General features: G+C 37.8%; 2 protein-coding genes and 1 pseudogene across 2 annotated transcripts; 2 read left to right on the forward strand and 1 right to left on the reverse strand.

Annotated features, from left to right (window-relative positions):
* The first annotated feature begins 4635 nt into the window (after nt 1–4635).
* Nucleotides 4636–9606, forward strand: LOC116118585 (annotated as a pseudogene).
* A 1710-nt stretch (nt 9607–11316) lies between these two features.
* On the reverse strand, nt 11317–13087 carry LOC116118557 (calmodulin-7). Its single transcript, XM_031404533.1, has 2 exons — nt 12921–13087; nt 11317–12046 (listed from the first exon to the last, which is right to left on the reverse strand). The coding sequence occupies exons 1-2, from the start codon at nt 12994–12996 to the stop codon at nt 11673–11675; spliced, it is 450 nt and encodes a 149-aa protein (XP_031260393.1). The 5' UTR covers nt 12997–13087; the 3' UTR covers nt 11317–11672.
* A 3978-nt stretch (nt 13088–17065) lies between these two features.
* On the forward strand, nt 17066–17952 carry LOC116118586 (protein ALP1-like). The gene is made up of 3 exons (XM_031404574.1): nt 17066–17075; nt 17196–17399; nt 17492–17952. Exons 1-3 carry the CDS (start codon nt 17066–17068, stop codon nt 17950–17952), a joined length of 675 nt encoding a protein of 224 aa, XP_031260434.1.
* The last annotated feature ends 744 nt before the right edge of the window (nt 17953–18696 follow it).

Raw genomic sequence — 18696 nt, forward strand, 5'->3', positions numbered from 1 at the left:
CTCAAGACCGACTACCTTTTCCTCTTGGCCTTACATTGCACGACCACATCACTCGCATCCACGATATCCACCTTCAGATTCCTCATTAGCCTCTTTACAATGGCAAACTCCTCAGGTGTTAGTGGATGAAGAAATGAGTGGTCGAATAAAATATGATTGCTATAGCGAATCAATAGCACGTGCCACAACTGCTTCGATGAAGGGAAGGGCATACCTCTTTGAACAGCCTCCACTCCGGCCCACATATGACTCGTCCTTTGGTTGGACTCTTTCAAGATCACCCTTCAATCTCTCTCTTCCTTTGGAATGGCGAGGACTTGTCTCGTCCTCACGTCAAGACCGTCTCCACTATGTCTGACTCGATTGAAGTCTAGATCTACAAAAGACAGAAAGAATAAGACTTAGTAATCACAAGTATAAGCAAGAATCATTCTCTCACCCGTGGCTCTCCATGTGTATGTATCTCCCCTCAACCCCTTTCACCGAATATAGCCTCATCCTTCATGAAGAAGAACCGCTCCTTTCAGTTCTTGTCACTCGACCTCAAGTTTGTCACCATGCGTCGGTCGTGCCTAAGGGTGATTGAGTATCTACCCTTCTCTCGGTTGTGCTCATTCAAATAGTAGGAGTACAGGAATTCATGCAAACCAAACATGACTCGATTCTGGACACACAAAACCTCTAAGCACAATAACAGCCTCCAAGAGTTCGACATGATCTGTGTTGGTGCGATCATAAAGTGGTTCAACACTTCCCAGACAAGCTGAGGTATGGGGAGTGCAATCCATCGTGAAACCATATCTCGTATGCGCTCACCTATCCCTTAGCTTCCTAGTCAATCTGTTCGTAGCTCTTCGAGATTTGGATCTCTATTAAACTGGGGATGTAGTATTGCATCCGAATCCGTCATTAATCATTCTCCTTAAGCAAAGGCGGATAATCGACGCCTAAGATCTCGCTACATGATCGGCTAGGTTCTTTTACTGAGCCACCATTAGTCAAAGCAACGCTTTCAAAGCTATATGACTCATCCTTTGTCTCTTCCCCACTCGTCCCTTGCCTTTCCAAGCTATCACTACCTGACTTGGCAATACCACCCGATTGGGAGACTGCTACATTTAGGCCCATGGGGACTCTAACTGGCACGTCACCCTCCGCCGACATTACTACCATGGTTGGGGCGCTCTCATACTCGCCCCCCGAGTTCATCTTCATATGATGTTCCTCTCTCGACTCCGAATTTGACATTAGATGAATCCTTGTGATACCTCACTCAGCTTGGAGGATCGATCGAATGATTGAGAACAAGAGTTTCACTCGTAGGGGCTCGGCTCGACTCGAAGTAAGACGTCGAGATAAGTCGAATGGGAGTACTAAGTAACTCGACTTTCCTTCCTTCCACGAAACATAGAAAAACTCAAATTGTCAACGAACTAGTCAAATCCTATAAAAAACACACTCCTCGCTCAAAAAAAAATTTCCCCTTCTTTGTCGAACTCAAACAACAATTGGACACTACTCATAAACTAGAATCAACCAAAAACTTTACCAAACCAAACCGAAAATCTTATCCCAAGAAACCTCAGCTTGTTCGCCGCTAAAATGCACTGAAATCCCCTAAAATTACCCTAAATCGTTCCTAGAGCTTTCGAAATCTAAAGGAAAATGCGAGAACTACGCAGATTTGAAAAGAAATCAGAAATTTACCTTGTAGAAAAAAGAACAAAAGTATTGAGTCATAGAATTTCCTCTGTGGACATGAGTTGCTTCCTAGAAGCGAAAGTGAAGAATGAATAGTTCTTAATGACGCCCCTTCCTTTTCTACTCTCACAACCTATCAGAAAAAGACACACAGCCGCTAGCAATTGGGAGCGACCGCTCGAATTCCCACCCAGAGCATAGATGGAATCCCCATCATACACGTGTCGTACGATAGGCTCAACGCGGGATTTGTGATCCTCCATTTTCCTCTCAACTTACTCTAAACCCTAATTACACGTGGCCCGTTGCCAAAGCGTCACCAAGTCACCTAAATGACTCTGCTCGACCAGACGAGCCGACCCAGTCTCAGCATGAAAGGCAAGTATTCCACGATCGATTATACCAAAACTAAGTCGTAATGGACGACCGAGTACCAACAATGACCACACCTGGCATCCAATCACTCAACTCATCGAGTCAAGTGGACATAGCCCCAAGATTTGCACCTCAAGTCCTAACACTCCACTTAATCGACAGGATGGAGTCAACTGCACAAGAGTGTGATAGTACAACCTGTGGAAGCATTTCACATCACGCCTAGATGTAACAAATTCACCCAGTCAAGAAAGCACTTAGTCGCCTAGGCAGACCGCCTATGAGCATGATTAATCTCCTAATGGACCAACTACTCTCCAAGCTAAATACTTTTTAGCTTAGAGAGTGGGGGGCTAATTGTGGGGGTAAAAAATCACCGAGGCCCCTATCAGGCCCAAGCTTGCATCTTCTTTCACCAAGGCCCAAGGACACGATCCAACTCTGGTTGGGCCAACACCGAATTCTGTGACTTGGGCCCAAATCCAACATCCTTCCAGAATGGACTTCGTCAACAGGCCACTAAAGGCCAGGCCTCTGAAACAAGGTAAGTATGATTCTTCTTATTTGGTTATATCTTGATCCATCGAAGATTTTGTATCTTGGATGAATTAGGACTCTCGTTGTTAATGAGGCAAGCGAATCAGGGTTTTCCTTATTCACTAGATCTCCTCCTATGTGGATTCTGAATCCTATGTGGATTCTGAATCCTATTAGGATACGAACATCCCATAACTACTATATAGATAAGGGGTCATCCCACTGTTTAGGCATTTAACATTACACCTTCTAACCCCATAGTTCTCATTCTTGAGAGCTATACTTCGTCTCTGTGGTTTTACTTCCCTACTAAACTACTGGTAACCCTTTCTTTCCCTTAACCCCCACTAAAAAGCCTTCATTATCCTTGCTGACTTGAGTGTTGAGTGTCTACAGCAAACACCACCCCGATGTTTTCCATTCGCTTCATGTTGGTTCCTTTGTGTGTGTGTGTGTGTGTGTGTAGGTGCAGTAGATCACCAATGACCTCAATCTCATGAGATTAGACCCTACTTCAACAACCGTAGATTTTGACGTCTACAATTACCTCAATAGTAGGGATAACCCCTAGCCTAACACCCCCTTAGAAGGTCATCGTCATAGATAGTTACCCTTGATTGAGTTAACCCAATCTTACGGAGTCATAACTATAGAAAGTTATTTGATAGTTTTCATAAATTATAAGTCCGCTTATATATAACAATCTCTTATAGGTAGAGAATAATAACCCCTGTTAGTAGGACAAAAGTATCCTTATACTTTTTAATAAAAGCAAGTTTTATCAACTTAAAGGGATCATAATGTTATTACATAATTCTACAAAACTTGAGTGTTTCAGGTCCAAACCTTAGGAACCAAATTGATATTTTTCTCTGTATCCGAAGGTCAAGTATCTTATCCAGAGAAAATTCCTATAGTAAATATGTCACGTGAGCTTGACACAGATAAACATGATTAACATTTGCCACGTGTGACCTCTTCCAGCACACCTCCACGTCGTATACTCGTCATCTCATCATCATACGAACTGAAAAACTAAAAAAAAAAAAAAGCGTGCAGTTGGGACCACATTTTCTTATTCGTTTTGGTTAGAAGTGTGCAAGCTTAAGATAGCAGAATGAGATTGATCCCACTTCAATATTTATCCATTAAAACAAAAACAATTTTTTTTTTTGGATAATCGGGGGGTCCATTTTTCTTTCTTTCCTTCCCTTTCTTTCTTACGTAAGTTAAGTTAATCACCTTAAATCCAAAAAGAAAGAAGAAAACAGATGGGAAATGCAAGTGGAAGAGAATCAGAGAAGAAGAGTTAATGCAATTGATCCAACAGTCCAAGATCCAACGGTGAATGGGTGTCCTTCTTGCTCCTCCTGACAACCTTCTCCATCTCCTTTCTGTTCACTCCTCAGGGCAATTCCACTCCCTTTGCTTTAAAATTATTTTTTTAATCTAATGATTTCAAATTAGGTTTTTAGATGGCTTCCAAATTGGGTTATGCTCAACTCAAGCTGTATATTGTTATACTAACTTTGGTTTGTGGGTTTGTTATAATTTGTGTTTTGTTAAGACCAATTAGACAATTTGGGATCTTATTATTTACAAGTTTTGGTACCAAATGTTGTTTGTGTGTTTAAGGAATGTGTTAATTGCTGAAAATGTTGAATTTTGTGAAGCTTCAGGAAAATGGGTGTATAACAAATGGGATCTATGGTGCAATGAAGATGTTTAAGTGATGCAAAGCAAGATTTTGTAAATTAGAATGTTAACTGTTTTATTTGATAATATTATTGAAAGGTGTAGAGTGTGAGAAGTTCTTGTTTGTGCTCTACATACTTGCCTATGTTGCAAACAGTTTTACCATTTTTATGTTTAGCAGTTGATATGATGAAGTGCTAACAGATTAATCTTACTTATTTAGTTGGTTTTCTTGTGGCAATATTAACACGAGCTGTTGTAAGACCGGAACTGCACCAACAGTTTTCAGTTTAGTGTTATAGGTAGTTTTCAATTTAAGTTGCTCACATGGATGGGTGCTTAGCTGCACTTGACTGCCTTACAGTTTTCAATTCTTTTATGAAAGCCCTGCTTAGCTCTTGTTTAAAGAACAGCACAGGGTTAGCCAAAATCTTAGGTTGAAATCTTAAGAAGTACGAAGATGAAATTTGAAGAGTTATTGTCTTGATTCTAGATGATGGGGAGATAATGAAGCTGAAATTTACTATGCTGCCTTTGCTTTGAAACTACGAGTGTTGAATGCTGGGTTTATGGTATTCTGCTGATATGCGGTGTGCTTCATTCATTGCAGGTTCCCATATCTCCCTTGCATAGGGTTGACAGCCTTCCCTTTTCCAATCAAATGTGGCAAACTGAACCTCATGCATTGGTAGTCCTCCAGAGCAAGGAATCCCCACTAGTAGCATGGATTTATGGTGGTAATGAAGTGGCTGTCGAAGGATCTTGGGACAGGTGGACATCGAGGTAAGCCAGTCTTATTCTTCTGTGGGATGTAAACTTAAAAAAGTCTTCATTTCAAGTATGTTTTGTTTTTAAACAGAAAGCTTAGATAATATTTTCACTGAGAAACTATTGAATACTAATCTTGTGTGCTAGAAAAGCCTGGGTGCAGATGAACAATAATATAGTCTATAACTGTGATTGCAGGAAGATACTGCAGAGATTGGTTAGGACACTCAGTTTTAGTCCTCCCTCTGGCATATACCATTACAAGTTCATTGTGGATGGTGAGGGGAGATATTCCAGATCTGCGATTGAAGCTAATGAAGCTGGTGTTTGTAAGTTCTTGATGTTCATGTAAGTATCTTTCATGCCAATCAGGTTGCATCTAGATCATCTGTATTATTCTGTGTTGGTGCATTCTCTCCTGTCAATATTCATACATGTATGTGTGCTATAGATGGCTTCTAGTGTACACAATTTGACATCAATACACACATGTAGAGAGAGTCTTGTGATGGGTAGTTGTTCTATGTTTGCAAATACAAAATCAGAGAGAGAATGGAGCACTGTTTGTGTGGTGTGTAAATGCCGACATGGCGTATAATTTTATAGCATATACTCCCTAGACAGCATACAACTGCATATATAATGCAGATACAGAGAGCATAAGTGAAAATAGTGTCCTGGGTGAAGAGTTGAATGTTGTCCCTAAATTGAAAGTTACATGTAAGCTTGTCTGTCAGTGCAAAATATTTGCAGTAAATCAGTGATTTATGTCAATTAGCATTGGAGAATTTCAATGCCCAATAAAAACACACACAATATGATTTTGTAATAACTTCAAGACCAGCATCATCTCTTCACATAATTCACGTGTGAAAATAACCTGTACTTAAATGTATGTTTAATTTTATTATGGAGTGTTTTGTTGAACTATCTGGTTAAAAGTTCTGTTGAAGAAAAAATATATATTAGGAAAGCTTAAAAAAAAATAATTGCAATTATGAAAATGTGGCTAATGGATTTGATTCAGCAAATAAAAATCAGAGAAATAATCTGCATAGTATAATTTATGTGAAATATTAGATATTGATGGGAACCCACTCCAATAACTCAACAATTTGGGCTGGGCCATGGGTCTTTCATGGGCTTGGGTAGAACTCTCCTTGGAAAACCGGCTTGCCAAGGGAGGGTGCCCAAACCTTTATAACCCACATGCCCACCCTTTTCCCTTTCAATGTGGGATCCTAACATTCCACCACGCTTCTGCGACCAATGTCCACGTCGGCCTCTTTACCCCTTGGATGACTACGTGGATCCCCTTTCCCTCAGGCCTCCATGCCCTTTCTTGGGGTAGCAGCCCAGGCCGAAGGTTAGCCTGCCACGGGTCCGCTGCCACATAGGCGCAGGATCATGCTCGGATACCAATTGATAGGAACCCACTTCAATAACTCAACAATTTGACGGGGGTAAAGAGGCCGACGTGGACGTTGGTTGCAAAAGCGTGGTGGAATGTTAGGATCCCACATTGAAAGGGAAAAGGGTGGGCATGTGGGTTATAAAGGTTTGGGCATCCTCCCTGGGCAAGCCGGTTTTCCAAGGAGAGTTCTACCCAAGCCCATGAAAGACCCATGGCCCAGCTCAAATTGTTGAGTTATTGGAGTGGGTTCCCATCAATTAGTATCAGAGCATGATCCTGCGCCTATGTGGCAGCGCACGCGTGGCAGGCTGACTCGTGGCAGGCTGACCTTGGGCCCGGGCTGCTACCCGGAGAAAGGGCATGGAGGCCCGAGGGAAAGGGGATCCGTGTAGTCACCCAATGGGTAAAGAGGCCGACGTGGACGTCGGTTGCAGAAGCGTGGTGGAATGTTAGGATCCCACATTGAAAGGGAAAAGGGTGGACATGTGGGTTATAAAGGTTTGGGCACTCTCCCTTGGCAAGCCGGTTTTCCAAGGAGAGTTCTATGCAAGCCCATGAAAGACCCATGGCCCAGCCCAAATTGTTGAGTTATTGGAGTGGGTTCCCATCAATTGGTGTCAGAGCATGATCCTGCGCCTATGTGGTAGCGCATGCGTGGCAGGCTGACCTTGGGTCCGGGCTGCTATCCCGAGAAAGGGCATGGAGGCCCGAGGGAAAGGGGATCCGCATAGTCACCCAAGGGGCAAAGAGGCCGACGTGAAAGGGAAAAGGGTGGGCATGTGGGTTATAAAGGTTTGGGCACCTTCCCTTGGCAAGCCGGTTTTCCAAGGAGAGTTCTACCCAAGCCCATGAAAGACCTATGGCCCAGCCCAAATTGTTGAGTTATTGGAGTGGGTTCCCATCAATTGGTATCAGAGCATGATCATGCGCCTATGTGGCAGCGCACGCGTGGCAGGCTGACCTTGGGCCCCGGCTGCTACCCCAAGAAAGGGCATGGAGGCCTGAGGGAAAGGGGATCCGCGTAGTCACCCAAGGGGTAAAGAGGCAGACGTGGACGTCGGTTGCGGAAGCGTGGTGGAATGTTAGGATCCCACATTGAAAGGGAAAATGGTGGGCATGTGGGTTATAAATGCTTGGGCACCCTTCCTTAGCAAGCCGGTTTTCTAAGGAGAGTTCTACCCAAGCCCATGAAAGACTCATGGCCTAGCCCAAAATTGTTGAGTTATTGGAGTGGGTTCCTATCAGATATGTATTGAACTTCTTAGTCCAAATGTAGCTGATACTACACAAAAATTTGTGAGATGAAATTCTGCATAAATTTAAAAGGAAGATGAAAAAATATATATTGTATTACGGTGATGCTAATATTTATCGTTGTTTAAAATGTTATTCAAGAATTCCATTGATATTACCATAATGTGTGTGTGTGTGTGTGTGTGTCTCAGTATCATAGTATAGAATGCCAAATGGTGGATCTCTAAATCTACCATTGGTTGGAAATGACAGATGCCACTAAGGCACAAGTCATTTTTCACCCCAAACCCCCTTCTAATGCGAAATGAGTAACACTCGATTACCATTTGAGACCTAACACAAAGAATATAGTAGTTTACTCTGAAATTATCTTAATTTTCCAATTTTACATTGAATGAAATAGACCCTTTAATTAAATGGCTATGAGTTAGCTTGAAAGGTTAACAGTTGCCCTTTTTTTCTTTTTTCCCCCATACTGTTTTTAGACCATTTCCCTGTGATTGCTTGATTGAGAACATATCTTCAAGCACATGTGGCCAATGATGTCCTTGTCAATAATTGGGTTCCTGTTCTTTCTGGTTTTCTGCATGTCCTAATTGTGCCTTCTGCTTGACCCTTATAACTCGTATTTGGTACTGTCAGTAATCTTCTTGGATCAATAGGTTAGCTGCTTACGCATTATTTCAGCTTTTCTTATGGGAAATTTATACTGCAAATGATTACGGTTAGTAGGAATACTATTGAGAGGGGTTATTAGTAGATTTTACAGTTACCTGTTACTTGGTTGGCCTATTTATGCTTGATACCACATGATTTAGTATTTTATGAATAAAGTTATCATTGAAGGGATTCAGAAAAGGGGTTTACTGTTGAAGAAAGCTGCCGTGGGTTTCCTTCCATCTCCTTCAACCTTTTTTTTTTTTTTTTTTTAATCAGTCATATGACTAGTGTTAATCACTTTGTCAAGGCATCTGATATTGATGAGAATAACTAGGAACCTATTTGAAGTAGACATTTGAACTCTTTGGCAATGAATGTCTTTTAAGATTTTACAATGTCAGTTGAACAGGCATATTATTTAATCAATTGGACCTTTGTTTTATGGAGTTTTTTAAAACAACCCGTTTACTAGTGTTTTGCTTCATGAAAATCATCTTAAGAAGGGTATTAGACGTATAGTATAATTATTTTTATCTAAGCCGAGTATAACAGCCATATCAGGAAAGTTTGCTTCATTTTTCACCAAAAACTATTTTAAGGGGACAAAAGAGAAGTACTGACACTAGAAAACTTGCTTTTTTTTTTTTTTTTTTTTTTTTATCATCGACAATTATCGTCGATGCCTTATTATCCTCATTACATGTTGCAATCTGTGCAGAACAACGTGCCAGAAATCTTTGATAGCATAACGGCATTTGAGGGTCCGCCATCTCCAGACTCAAGTTATGGTCAAACAATGCCTTCAGAGGAAGATTTTTCTAAGGAGCCTGTAGCAGTTCCACTTCAGCTGCCTATACAATTTGATTTGCAGAAGTCAGAAGAGGCATCATCTTGTTCAAAAAAGCCACGACATGTAGTGCTTAACCATATGTTCATGGACACCTCATACGCAGCACAGTCAGTGGTCGCCCTTGGAGTAACCCACAGGTTTGAATCTAAATATGTTACTGTATTTCTTTATAAGCCCCTGAAGTTAGCAGTCTGAGTTTTCTATGATTGTCTGTGTAAAGAAAAGGAAAATGGGATTTACTTTTAACAGTTTATGGAGATTAAATATTATGGTTGCTTTAGGAATTAATTGACCAAAGTTGTTTTGTGTAATGTAATCTAAGCATATTCATAAAAACTTTGAATTTATTTCATTGTGCAACATTGGTTGATTATTTTACACATAATTAAGAAAAAAAAAAAAAAAATTGGAAATGGGTACGCATTATTATCAGAGAATTGGACAGCTACGGCGTCGTTTCTTCTCACCATTTGACTTGAAAGACTTCCGCTCATGCTCATGGATTTGGGTTCCTGCTTTCTCCCTCTTCTTTTCTCTTCTTCTGCATACCAAACAATCAATCAGTACATTTTGGCATGAGCATTGAAATATAATGTTCAAGTTCAACTCTTCCACCCTTTACTATTTTTATTATTATTTTTTTAAATGAATAAGATAATAAAAGTATTCTTAAAATTACTGACTGCATTACCTAATACAACTATTAATTTAGTGGTTATCAACTCTTTCTAATTCTAATATTGTTAAAGCATCTTATATAGTCTTTTAATTTATTCAAAACTTTTGTATGTGAAATTAGTGTAATTAAAATATATGTGTATATTCCATTGTCCTTGCATTATCAAATATTAGATTTAAACTTAAAATACTTAACAATAAAATTAACAAATTTTAAAGCTTTCTTGGCTTTGACTATTTGATATTTATTGAATTATTGTAGATTGATGTAATTTTAATATAATAAAATATTCAAACTGTTTAATTGGTTTGAGTTTTAAAATTAAAATTTAATTTGAAATTAATTATATTTAAACATCAAAAGCGGTTTCGGATGCATTTGTGAAAAGAATGTTTGATTTTATAAAGTAAAAAAGAAACGATAAGGTTTAATTTGGGACATCTAATTCTATTTATTTAGATTTGGTTAAAAAGAAGAACATAATATTCCAACCCCAAAAGAAAAAGAGAAAATATGATTCTAAAAGCGAGGACATTGATTAAAGACCGAGGAGATCTGGAGATGCCACTCCAGAGGATAAGGTCGGTTCATGCACAGATGCCCAAATCAACAAATCAGAATAAAATTTGTTTTTGAGGTCCAAATCAACCCCAAAACAATTTCCTCGTCTCAGCTACTTTTGGATACGCATACATTTTCTTCAAGACACAAATATTTTTCATTTTTTAAAATCATTCTTCTAGAAACTCACTTATATGTTTTTCTCCCTTTCTTAGTTTCTAGAAGCCAAAAAAAATACCCAACAAATCTTCCTCTTTTCCACCAATCATTTGAGGCCTTAAAAAAGTAATTTATATAAATTTAATGTGTAAATGATGTGTTGGACTGGACTACATCATTTGTGATGAAAATTTTGAGATTTCATTTGAAAAAAGTAGTATCACTATTTCTAAACAAAAAAACTTATATTTAAAAAAAGGAAGAAAGAACCCGATTAAAATGAAAAATCTTTGACAGTAATAAAATAAAAACAAGTAATAATTTTTAACCATATACAGTGTTCACAGTCAAAGAAAAAGTAGAGATTTTAGGAGACTTTGAATTTAAAACATTTCTTTTTTATTTCCCAATCAAAATTATTGCTTCAGAACGCACAAATCAAAATATCCCACCGCAACCATATCATTTACTGCTAATGCTACACTGTTGGATCATGCTCCCTAAGGAAACAGGGAAGGAGAACATGCCAAGCTCCATATAAAATCCAACTGAACTAACGCTGTGATTTTTTCAACTCAAATAACTTTGTCAAACTATATGTATGATTTGACCACGCACAGCATCCAATTCAACAACAATGCATTCATACATACAGGACTAAAATATCAACAAAATTAGTCAACCATAATCAAAATAATGAATTCTCCCAATTGTTCAAACCTCATAATGCCCCAAAAAAAAATTCAATTAAACAGAAAAAAATTATTAATAAAACAGCCAACGTAGAAGATAGACACTAACAAGCCAAACTACTAGACAAGAAATAGAGAAAACAAGCTGAATACTAAAGAAGAGTACCACAAATCAATGCAGACATGAAAACAAGCAACCACCCAACCAAAGCTAATAACACCAAATGAAGATGTCCTACTGGGAATAGAAATCTCATCAACTTATGTGCTCTGTTCCCTTTTTTGTTATTTTAGTCGTTTTGAGATTTAGTTATGGTTGAGAGATCCTCACTTGGCCATCATGACTTTGACAAACTCCTCATAGTTGATCTGACCATCACCATCCACATCAGCCTCACGAATCATCTCGTCAACTTCCTCATCAGTCAGCTTCTCACCAAGATTTGTCATCACATGGCGGAGCTCAGCAGCAGAAATGAATCCATTCTGATCCTTGTCGAACACCCGGAAAGCCTCCTTCAGCTCTTCCTCAGAATCTGTGTCCTTCATCTTGCGGGCCATCAAGTTCAGGAACTCCGGGAAATCAATTGTCCCGTTTCCATCAGCATCAACTTCATTAATCATGTCCTGGAGTTCTGCTTCAGTTGGATTCTGTCCAAGAGATCTCATCACAGTTCCAAGTTCCTTGGTAGTGATACAACCTGTACAAAATATTAAAAAAAATAACTACGATCAAATATCCGATACAACATATTTAAACATAAAAGTTGACAAGTATCAACCAAAAAACAAAATGTAAAAGACCCATGAGGGACATATCTGCTGGCTAATTATAATTATTATTTTTGTTGTTCTTCTCCTCGCCTTCATAAACTTGATTTCTACGTTTCTTAATACTAAAGAAGGCTACAAAATTAATTAAAATTCACATTTATACCAGACAACAAAATCACCAAAAGAAAAATGACAAATACCAGACAAAGGGCAGCAACATCAACATCAAAAGACCAATGGCCAACAACATTCAGAACACAGCATGACTACTTGCAAGACAAAAAAAATAATACAAAATTCCAAAAGCTTAAAAATGATTTGAAAAGTAATTATTCCCAAAGACAAAACCCAAAAGAACGTTCAAAGCCAACATAGAAACTAACTTGAATGTAAATAACCATTTGCCACAATTATTGCAATGCCAAACCAAACATAAAAAAAAAAATGCAGACACTCTAAGCTCGGAAGCATATTTCTCAACAAGGAACACACAATACACCGTTCAAAATTTGAAAACGAGATCAATTCCCACAAGCATCAGAAGTATTCTCAAAACGAATCTCGCATTCAAACAGGCAATTGAACAAATAAAAAATTTCTACAAATAAGAACAATGCAAGAATTGTATAAAATAAATATCATCTCCCAGATGGCGTAGGTCACAGAATTTCAATCAGAAAACAAATAAGATCTAATCAAACAAAGATAAAAAACAGATCAGATCTAAAACAAGAACCCTAGATCCAAGAAATAATAAAAATGAAAAAAAGAATTAGAGATCTGAGAGAAGAGAGAAGAGACCATCGCCATCCTTGTCGAAGAGGCTAAACGCTTCCTTGAATTCGGAGATCTGATCATCGGTGAGCTGGTCGGCCATATTTATCTGAAGAAAGAAAGAGCGATTGGGTTTTGGTTTTGTGTAAGTTTGAGTTGGTCGTAATTAGTTTTATTGTGGAAAATGAAAGAGATATTAGGGTATTATATATATATATTGAATTTAAAGGGAAAGAGATGGTGGTGGCTTCGGCATCTGATTCTTTCTCTCCCTTTTTACTATTTTACCCTCTTCTAGACTTTCTTTTATATATATTTTTCGCTAGAAAGGTTTCAGATTTATGATTTTTCTTCTATCCTTTTGTGGCCAAGTTTTATTAGTTTGGACACATTCTTTTTAGAAACTTACCTGAAATATTATTTCTCTTAGTTATTAATTTAAAAGGATTTTTTTGGTTAAATTTATTAGTAATTAACAATTTTTTTAAGACCTTGATCTGCATTTTAAATCTTATATATCTTTTTTACTAAATATCTCTCCAAAACTAGTAATATTCAATGTAGTGGATAATAGATAAGGTTGACTTTTATCTTAATAGTGTTAAAAAAAAAAGTTTTCCTAGTTAGAACGACTAACATTAATTTTGTCAAGACTATACTTAATTACAGTTAAACTTATTTATTTGATTGAAATGATATTTTTACAAGTAACACTCTAATGGTGATGATATCTTAATTAGAGAATTACTTAATATAAAAATACATATTTTATAAGTTCAATAAAAGATATAAAGTTTACATTAATAAAGTGTGTTTGGTTAGATTCATGTACATGTTGAAAGAGTTTTCTTTATGTAAAACTATATATGTGTGTGTGTGTGTGTGTGTGTGTGTGTGTGTGTGTGTGTGTGTGTTTACCAAGTTTGCAAGTGTATTCGTCTAAATATCTTATTGAAATAAAAAAGTAGAGGCGGAAATGTTTGCTTCAAATTGGGTGTATCAAAAAGATATTTATACTTTGGATTGGGGTTTAGTTAAGGGATATTCTCTTAGCTTTTGGCTTCAACTCTAATTTTAGGGAGATGGATTTGGAAGTTATTCTTCATTATGCTTGGTTACTCATATATTCTCATTAGTGGTTCCATCTAGAGAGTCTATCTAAGGGTTTTTCTTTCTCAAATAGGACATTTCTCTGTCAAAATAAATTGGCAAGACTAAATTGACCCCTTCTCATATTGTAATTGGTTTTTGGATTGAGTTTCAGTGAACTTAGAAATTGTAAAGCCGAGGGAATAAGCTCATTCAACAAGGCCTGAGCCTCAACGATAAAAATCATTGAACGAAAATAGAACAAAGGAATTCATATTAGCACCTAGGTAATGTATAATATGAATATCCCCACCCAATTTATTGTTTAAAATATCTTTTTGTACTCCTCTTAGTAAATACCCTTAATGGCCGTTTGGTTAGGGGTAATAGAAGATGATGCCGATTATCTATCTCAAAAAGGGATATTATCGTGTTTGGTTTTTAGATAATCAAATATTCTGGTAATCTTTTAATGTAAATAGGGTGTGTTTGGTTCGGGGTGAAATAGGATTAATCTTGTAGGCTCCATTTGGTTCACTTTTTTACACTTTCTAGAAAAGTTTTTTGAAAAAAATTAAAAAAAGTTGAATTGGGCGGGTATTACGATGTAGGATTTGGAAATTAATAAAATTATCCCCTCTGTTTGTTTTTTTACTAAACACCCCTATAATAAAACATTACAAGTTAACAAAAACACCCACAACCTACCCATTAAATATGGACAGTCGGCCACTACTACCGGAGGGTGGTCGGAGTCGTCGTATCAGTGCATGACCAGCTGGATCTTGCCAGTCGTGCGCTGATATGGCCTTTTCTAGCCAGATCCACGTTGGATCTGGCCGGCAAAGGCTAGATCTAGCCATTGACGGCCAGATCTGGCCGTATTTGCTCGTCAACGACGACCAAAGATACGGCCATCGTTGATGGTCAACGACGGCCATCTGTTGACCGTCGTTGACGACTGGTTACGGCCAAAGATCTGGCCGTCAATGGCCAGATCTTTGGCCTTAGATCTGGCCTTTTTCGACCAGATCCATTGTGGATCTAGCCGGAAAAGGCTAGATCGGCACACTACCAGCCAGATTCAGCCGGTAGTGCGCCATTATACCAGATTCCGGCCATTTTCCGGTGGTGGTGGCTGGAATCTGGTAAATATGGGTTACTGGGGTTTTTTTTGCAATTTTTAAAAAAATATTTAGGAGTATTTAATTAAATTAACAAATTTAGGGGATTTAAAAAAAGTTGAATAATATTGAATAATATTGTGAGTTTTTGCAATTTTACTGTTTAACTTATTGGGAATACTAATAATAGTATTCCCAAATGTGAGCCAAATGAAGCCGTAATCTTTGTTTAATTTTCAAGATTTCCTCGTTTGGTTGTCAAATAATATAATATTACAGTAACATTTTATTGCAAATAGTGTTTACTATTGGTAATATTAGGGGTAATCAGATTACCCTCCCAAGGGTGTTAATGTTAGATTACCGGGGTAATCATAATTTTTACCCTATTTTGCCCTTAATATTTTATCATTCCGAACACATTTGCCCTTATATATCTTTTAAATTACAAGTTTCCCAAATTGAGTTAGGATGACTTTTCTGCCCCCCATATTCAATTTATAGAGACAAAAAAGCCCCTGATATTTGAAAAAACTACAAATACATATTATATGTTCAATTAAACCCTAATCCACCATCGTTTTTTCTTTTCCTCCACAACGAAAACCAGCGGTGCTATTAGGGTTCTCTTTCTTCTCCAATCGACACGAAGCACACCAGGTTGGTTCCTTTCACCGAACATTTGTGTTGTTGTTTATTAAATCGTACACTGATGCGTTGATTTTTGTTCGTCGTCGAGCAGTTCTAATCCCGAAGTGCAGCAATTTGTCTCTGTCAATCTCCGTCATTTTAATCGAGTTAGGTGAGTTCTGTAATACTGTATTTTGTGTGATTCAATTTGCCATTTTCAATAATTAAACAACTTCGACGAAAAGGGTCAATTTTTTTTGTCCATTCATACACAGAACTGTATTGATGTTGTGTTCGAATGAAAAGGGGACTGTTGTTGGTATGATTATCTTTGTTTGAAGTGTCAATGTTTGGGCATAGTTTGATGGTCTTTAGTTTTTAATATGATATGGTCACTGTAGAGAATGGAGCATGTTGGTTTAAATTCTGGGTTATGCTTCCCTGTTTTGTTTCAAATTGTGTTGTTTGAATTTGGGTTTGTTAAGGTGGTATGCATGTGTGATACAGTGATTGTGTGGATGTTCTTTTTCTATGATGTGCTGTTTGAAATGGCTGGCTGTATCTTCCTAAACTGTATGCATTCATAGCCTTTGGGTTTTACATTTTATTGTTTGGGTTTGGGTGGTTGCCATTCCACAGTTTGTCTTGACTGTCTAGTGTAATGGTTTTGGTGCTGATGTACTTTAAATTGTGAAGTGAAATGGTATAAGTGTTTGTGAGTAATATTATGCTTGTTGGTACATAGAGTAGGTGAAACAATCATGGCCCGTTTACCCCTAAGGCAGAAGATGCGTTTGGTCACAATCTTACTTTTGCAATTGCACGTGATGGAAAGCATGTTCGCCATGCTTCTAATTGTTGGGCTTGCTATGCTGCATAGGAATAGGAATACTAGGGGTTTTATAACTTACAAGGGTAGGCGTTATTTAAGGGCAATGGGTAGGTGTCCTATAAGATATGCGGCCGAGCGAATTGATAGACATAATGTTAGATCACTAATTTACAGAACATGGTTTTTGATAGTGATACACAGTGTCTTGAGAATTGTAGAATGGATGTCTAATCGTTTGACAAGTTATGTCATTTACTAAAAAGTATTGGCGGGTTAGCATCAACTAGAAATACAACTATATAAGAGATGGTGGCTTGTTTTCTTCACATAATTGCACACCATGTGAAGAATAGAGTTCTTAAAAGACAAACAAAAAGATCTGGTGAGACAGTTTCACGAAATTTTCATAGAGTGTTGCAAACTATGTTGAGACTGCATAGAATTCTGCTGAAAAAAATAGATCCTATCTTGGAGAATTCAACTGATGACAGATTGAAATGGCTCAAGGTACACATTATACCCATTCGGTTTATCATTTTCATATTTGTTTGCTTATGACATTATCCAAAAATTAATTTAATGTTTCCCTGTTTTTGTTGTCTTGTTAGAATTGTTTGGGTGCTTTAGGAACATATATACGGGTTCACGTGGACTCAGTTGAAAAACCCAGGTACCGCACCCGAAAGAATGAAATTGCAACAAATGTGCTTGGTGTCTGCACACCAGACATGCAATTTATTTATGTCCTCCCAGGGTGGGAAGGTTCAGCTGCAGATGGTAGGGTGCTGAGGGATGCCATCAATAGGAGACATGGGTTAAAGGTCCCCCAAGGTAAATCTTTGATCAATTTCTATTTTCTACAGCTATATACAGTAATATAGTCGATGGTTTTTTTTATTCTAACATGTTTAACTTCATGGTAGAGTTTTATTACTTATGTGATGTTGGATACACCAATGGGGAAGGGTTCTTGACACCATATAGAGGGCAACGATATCATTTGAATGAGTGGAGGCAAGGCCGTCAACTAGCGACACCGCAAGAATATTTCAACATGAAACACTCTCAAGCAAGAAATTTAATTAAGAGGTGTTTCGGTATACTAAAGAAAAGATGGGGTATTTTGCGAGAAACATCCTTCTACCTGGTGAGAACCCAATGTCGCATTATTTCAGCATGCTGCCTTTTATATAACTTCATTAGAAATGAATTGCCAACGGACCCAATCAAGAGTGGGGTTGGGAAAGTGTGCAGTGTCGAGGACGACAAGGAGGACAGTGGTGAAGTTATAAGGCATGTGGATACGAGTGTCACGTGGACTGCGTGGAGAGATAATTTAGCTCAAGAAATATTCAAAACTTGGATGTCTTCACGAAATATGTAGTGTCAGGTTATTAGGGTTTCTATTGAATGTGTATGTCCGTGTTGATGTCTTCTATTGCAAACAATTTGATCAGTTTACTTTGTTTCTATTGTGACTGTACTGTAAACACTTGTAGCACCTGATTTTTCTCTTCTGTTATGTTTTAGTTGTTGATGCTTTGTTATATGTTAAATTGGAGTTGTTTAGTTATTATCTTTCATTTTGTGGCGTGCATGTATTTTGTCTGTGCAACAACTTTTACAATTTCTCTGTTATTTTGTTCCGTTTCTTGTAGTATAAATCATTTAAAATTTGGGGCTACTTTGTTGTGTTTTTGTCTAATGTGCTGCTAAAGTTTCTTTATAGAATGGACAACTCAGATCCAAAAAACAAAAGTGGCAAAAAGAGTTTGAATTTGGACGTACCAAACATCAACAGAAAAGGAAAGGGTAAATCTAACAATGCTGCGACCAAAAGACAGTTGACGGAGGATGAAGATGTTCATCTAGTTGACTATCTTGTAATACTAAAGCAAAGCAATCAGTGAGGTGCAGATAATGGCACATTTAAAGTTGGGTTTCTGTCCCTAGAAAAAATGCTGCAGGAGAGGCTTCCTTAACATGGCCTTAAGGAAATTCCTCACATTGATTCGAGGTATAAGTTACTGAAGCGCCAGTACCATGTGATCAATGAGATGATAGAAAATGGCAGTGGATTCGGATGGAATGATGTAGAGAAGTGCATTACCGCAGCCAAAGATGTATT

This window comes from Pistacia vera, unplaced genomic scaffold (assembly GCF_008641045.1).
Source record: "Pistacia vera cultivar Batoury unplaced genomic scaffold, PisVer_v2 Contig849, whole genome shotgun sequence".
Classification (NCBI taxonomy): Eukaryota; Viridiplantae; Streptophyta; class Magnoliopsida; order Sapindales; family Anacardiaceae; genus Pistacia; species Pistacia vera.